At 27.2% G+C, this 6,393-nt stretch overlaps 1 protein-coding gene across 1 annotated transcript; it reads right to left on the reverse strand.

Annotated features, from left to right (window-relative positions):
* Positions 1-224: 224 nt before the first annotated feature.
* LOC106755132 (probable O-methyltransferase 3) lies at positions 225-1,597 on the reverse strand. Its single transcript, XM_014637229.2, has 2 exons — positions 764-1,597; positions 225-631 (listed from the first exon to the last, which is right to left on the reverse strand). The coding sequence occupies exons 1-2, from the start codon at positions 1,529-1,531 to the stop codon at positions 332-334; spliced, it is 1,068 nt and encodes a 355-aa protein (XP_014492715.1). The 5' UTR covers positions 1,532-1,597; the 3' UTR covers positions 225-331.
* Between the last annotated feature and the right edge of the window lie 4,796 nt (positions 1,598-6,393).

The raw sequence follows: 6,393 nt of genomic DNA on the forward strand, positions 1-6,393 counted from the left end.
TGTAATTTTATTTTTGTCAAAAGACAATAATTCTTGTAAAAAACACAAGTAAAACACTTTTATCGTGTGAAACATGTTATTCAATAAGAGTAAGTGTTTCAGAAAAATTTATTTTAAAATTTGATTTTAACTTATTATATATCCTCTTTAACTATTATTCACTTGCAAGTTGTTATACTAAAAAGAAAATATAGACTATAAACTCAGAAACATGGACAAAATTATAAAAATGAAACGACTAAAATTCAGAAATTATTTCAAAGGTAAAGATGATATTACAGAAATATATATATCACACCACACATATTTTTCACTTTTTGAACCATTATTGCTATGGATAAACCTCTATGAGAGACTTGAAACCTAGAACTGGAGTTATCTTATAGTGATTAAAGCCTGCAGAAAAAAACAACTTAGCCCAATCTTTCTCATTTCTCTCTTTTCCAGTAACCAACACCATCATCTCCATATCATAGTAGAGCTTTGTTTGATCCAATACACTGTCTCCTTTCAGGTTTCCTATCACCACGTCTATGATAATCACTTTTCCTTTTTCTTTTTTTCCGATTGCCTCCTTACATCTCTTCAGGATTTTCAAGCATTCCTCATCGTTCCAGTTATGTATTATAGTCTACATCACAGTCAAATTACAATCACATTAAATATTAATTTTCCATTTAGTAAACATGTTCATCTAACAAAAATCAACTCCTCTCAAACACAACTTATAGTAAGAAGATATATAGAATTAGATAATATTTACCTTAAGCATGATGGAATCAGCAGAAGGTATTGCTTGAAACATGTCCCCTCCAACATATTCTATGTTGTCTGTTCCCTGCAAGCCATGAACAACATGTGGGAGATCAAAAACAGTGCACTTCAAATGTGGAAAAGACTTGGCAATGGCCTTAACCATGGTTCCTGTCCCTCCCCCAACATCAACCAAAGACTCTAATCCTTCCAACACTCCCTTGCACTTCTCAATCATCACACTGGAAATCAATCGAGTGTCATTTNTCATGGCATCATTGAAAAGGTGATTGAGTTTGGGCTCACGGCCAGCATAGTCCCAAAAAGTCATCCCATTCTGTGCATGAAATGGTGTAGGCTCATCATTTGTGAACCAAGTGGAGAACTGAAACCATGGATTCACCAAAATTGGATCAAGTATCACTTGTGGCAAACATGTCATACTAAAGGGGTGCTCCTTAAGGAGAAGTGCCGATGCATCAGTTAGTGCATAGCTCACTTCTTGCTTACTATCATCACTGTGTTGAGAGAAAAAACCAGAATGGACCAAGATTTGCATCAAACGGGAAACAAAGCAACTCTTTGAAGGGTGAATTGGAAGTGAAGCAATGAGTTTTGAGAGTGGCATAGATTGGCCATAGTTGTGTATGATATCTGGTATGCACAGATCAATTGCACATTTAAGGGACATAGAGTTTATGAAAGCAAAAGTTTGGTTAAATACGTGGGTTTGAGCTTCAAGTAGTTTGGAAGAATGATCTTCGTTATCAAAACTCATTTTGGTATCTCAACTAACAACTTAGAAACATCAAACTCTGGGTGCAAGATTATAAACTTCATCCATATAAATTTATAAACTTCATCCATAATTAACTAAAATAAGAACATAATACCATTACCTTAAAATATTGAAGATTCTACCGACATCTTCATATGGCCATAATCTTATTGATGTTGAAAAAATCTATATAATATTATTCTTCACTTCCATTTGTAACATGCTCTTTCAGAGATATTAGATTAGAAATTAAAAAAAAATAATATATATACGAATTAAATTTAAAAATTAATTTTTTTTATATAATATTAGATTCATTTCAAATTTATTTTAATAAAATTTGTTATTTATTAGATTTATTAAATCATAAATAATATCTAGTGTTATGTTCGATTTATATAAGACTAAAGTAAAAAATGTATTAAAAATGTATTGACTAAAAATAAGAAATATTTACTATATATTAATGAGACCAAATATGATTTTTTAGGATTAAGTTAAATCTAAATTTATTTCTTAACAGAAAAATTTATTTAATGATTAAAATTTATTAATATTTACAAAATCATGAGTGTGACTCGCTCAATGAGAATGGACCCATATAACTTTTTTATTTCGAATAAACTTTAACCAATACAAATGACCGTATGCAAAAGAATATGCAAGATATTATGCTACTAGCATTTCTTTAAAATAATTTTAACTTTTTATGAAAATGTTGATTTATCTTAATATGTTCCTTCATCAGAGATATCAATAAGTTTATTAAAATGTAAAATATATATTAAAGCTTTTACATTATTAAAAAAGCAAAAATCAGATAAAAACAAACAAGGTAGTCATTCACTAAAATTTGTTTGTTCAATTAAATCCAGAAGATCTTAGTGGCCCATTGCCACTATGATATGTCTCATCTCAATTGGTATGCCATTCATTTTGAGAAATGCCTTAACTCTGTACCCAACCAAATACATTGTATGATTGAAAGAGATTGTTCATATGATACTGTTCATGTTTTATTTCAAAGATTTCTTAATATCTATATAATTTTTTGAAGAAAATATTAGTGTTTGTGATCTACATATAAAAAAAATATTTGGTTGGATTGAATTGGATTAGATTTCTATAGTTTTTTATGTTTATGTTTAATCTAATTCAATCCATTGGATTAAGATTTTGAAAAAAAAGTGTTACAAGTAATATTTTTTTCAAGCATAAACCTAATTGGAAAAAAAAATAACAGAATGTTTAGAAAAAATTAATTTTAAAACTTCAAATAGATTAATAAGTCAAATCATGATAAATTTGTCTAAATTAATTTAAAATATGAAAAAAAAAAAACATAATACCATTTGTGTATAACACAGTTTGTACATAATAGTTTGTCCAAACTATAACAAATTATAATCAAATTATAATCAGAACATAAACATCAACATAAAATAAATATAATCTAAATCTAAACACTAAACCCAAATTGTCAAACGTTACAAAATAAAAACAAAAGCATTATCACTTATTAGTAAGATTAAGTTCATAAATGAAACGTGAAAATTTTAAAGACAAAATAAAATAAATTGTATATGTAAAAGAAGTAACCTAAATTTAAATAATTTTCGTCCCATAAAAGGACTAGTCCTAAGAGTGTTAGTATTTAATGTCAAACCCAACAACTCTTGACAAACATTTAGAAGAAAAAAATATTATTTGTGTTATACCCAGCTAGACCGTCGAGGAGAGCATCATCTTAATCAATCGATAATTCAATTATCATTGGCTAGGTAAGATGGATATCATTAATAGATAATTAATACACTTAATAATCATATTAGGAACAAATACACGGTATTTATAGGTAATTGGCAAGTTATATTGCACAAATATATATTGTATTAATGAAAAATTAATGGACTGAATGATTATGAGGCTTATAAATACAAGATTAATGTTCAGGTAAAGACATCTTTTTTCAAATTGACATAAAAGCTTATTAAAGCAATATTCTGACTTGAGCGTTGGAGTGTTTTATGTAGGTAATCCACCGATCAACATCTTTTAACTAAATTTTGTTAGGATTAATTGATGTTTCAAACACGTTTTCATGATAGCATTTGGGTTGTTTACATTGTTTGACACATTTTTGCTTCAATGTTAACTGAGAAACGTGTTTGAAACATCTAAAGTTAACAAAATTTGATCAAAAAGATTAAATTCATACATTTCTAGAGTTGGGGGACTAAATTAGGCAAAAGTTTTAAAGAGAGACTAATTCCAATTTTCATTAAAAGTTAAGAGATCAAAAACATATTTAACCCTTCTAAAACTTCATAATGAAGACCATCAAGTGCCTGCTATATAAATCAACAAATTTTATTTGTTTCACAGTCCAAATGGAGTTTGGAACATTTTTGGTGGCAAGCTTTCATGGGACCTGAAGCAATTGTATGTGATGATCCAAATTTTGAGGGGCGTGGAAATCCTTCCAGTGGTATATTTATAGGTTTAAACCTTTTTTTGATCCCTAAGTTAAGTTCTGATGTTTAGTTTAGTCCTCGCTTTTAAAAATGTCAACCTTTAGTCCCTATGATATGAAAAATGTAAAAGCGGAGACTAAATTGAACATCAGAACTTAACTTTAAGGACCAAAAAAGGGTTTAAACCTATATTTATATTATATTTATTTATGTTTCAACTATAGCAACCATGTTAGCTTATTAGTAGCATTCCATGAGAAAGGAAGTAAAGATTTGTGGTTCGGAATAGTAGAAGTTAAAGAAGAATTTGTTAGTGAGCTTTTAATGGATTCTGAAATTTTCTGATATTTATGGTTTAATTTGATTGATTTTTTTTATCCCCTAATTTAAGCCATCATCTGTTAGAGAACTTTTAATGGTTTTTGAAATTTTCTTTAAACATTTTATTTTTCCATAATATATTGAAATGTGTTTTAACTCAACTTTTTGTTAATTTTTGATTCAGACACTAATTGAGACTATAGGCCCTAGTGCCTACTTAGTCATGAAACTATTACAAAATGTAAAAGTAATTCTTGTAACTATCTGCATGAATAAGAGTTGTATTTTTTTAGTTCTATTTATAAAATTATCCAATAATGTTTTCATATTTTAATTATTTGTTTCAAGCACAATCATATATTGTAAATTTTTTACATTTGTAATCTTGTAATTATATATTATACATTATATATTATGAATATATTTGACAATTTCACATGGCAATTTAGAAGTTATGATTGATTCTTGCCAATTATATGAAATTCCTAGGTATTCGGTATAAATGTGAGATTATATATATATATATATATATATATATATATATATATATATATATATATATATATATATATATATATATATATATTATAAAACTATAAAGTTACATATGGAATTTTTTTTATATAACTTTGTATGTAATTATATATGGGATTTATATGTATGTAATTTATATACGAAAATTATATATGGATTTTTCCGTATATAATTTATATACGACCATTTTATATACGAATTTTTATCTGTATGTAACACAATTTTATATATGGATTTTAGGTCTTATATATAGATTTTGGCTGTATGTAATTATGTTTTTTCTTGTACTATTTTTAAAAGTTAAGATAAATTTGCAAAAAAAAAAAAAATATAAAGTGTTCGCAAAAAAAATTATAAAGAGAACCTACAGCTTTGACTCTTGTAACTATACTTCTAATCCTATTAGAGCCCATATTAGATCCATAATGCTTAAATCCCACATCGACTTTGAATAAGGTCAATTTATAATATATTAGTGGGTGCAAACCTCACTTACAAGCCGGTTTTGTGGGGTTGGGTTAGGCTTAAAGTTCACTTTTTAATATGGTATCAAAGTTATGGTTATAGCATATCCTAGCGATATTTGTTCTTTGTTGGGCATATTGTTCCACCCACTATGGGGTCGTTATCAACCACCTATTAATGTCTAGTCTCATGTTCGAAATGCATATACCTCAGTGTGAGGGGTATGTTGGAAGTTGCATATTGACTGAAAATAAGGCAATTTATAATATATAAATGAGTGTAAATCTCACTTTAAAAGTCGGTTTGTGAAGTTAAGTTAAACTAAACTCCACATCTTAACACATAATTTCTTCAAAGCTTGAAAAAATGCAGTTTAAGTTGCCTATTTGATGCCTAATTTTACTAAAAAAAAAATAGACACAAATCAATTGCACAATTTTAAGATTTTAGTTTTTCTCCTCTTTTTTATCTAATTTTGTCTTTTCATATTCTTCTATTTTTTTCTAGGAAAAAGTTTTTTAATAACTTTTTTTATAATTTTTTTACAACTACTTATGTGGTAGTTTTTGATTAGTCCATTTCAAATATACAAATAGTGACACATAGTTTATTGTTAAAAAATTGTTAAGAAAAATTGTTAACATATCATGATTTTTTTCTAATGTGTTTTTATTATTATCTAATTGAGAGTTAAGCCACTAAGGTCAATTCACAAAAATCAGCATCAAAGAGCATAAATTAAGTTTTGCATTTGATCGTTGCTCGATTTCAATTTTTTTATGACTTTCCTAGTTTTGATTTCTCTTCTTTTATGCATCAATTTGCATATCAGAAATTAAAATTTAAATTAAAAATCAATTGAATTTTAATGAACGGTATATATTAGAAAATTTAGATAAATTTAATATTTTTGTTTTCACCCTACGATAATGGAAATCAAATTGTCGCCTTTGTCAAGGACTCCTGTTGTGTCATATTTTAGTGTTCTTTCATTTTATAATTTAAATTCTTCTTGTTCTTAATTCGTTTTTTTTCTCTCGTATTGTGATTCCTGAATTGGATTTCGTT

The sequence above is a fragment of the Vigna radiata genome, unplaced genomic scaffold (assembly GCF_000741045.1).
Source record: "Vigna radiata var. radiata cultivar VC1973A unplaced genomic scaffold, Vradiata_ver6 scaffold_267, whole genome shotgun sequence".
Lineage (NCBI taxonomy): Eukaryota > Viridiplantae > Streptophyta > Magnoliopsida > Fabales > Fabaceae > Vigna > Vigna radiata.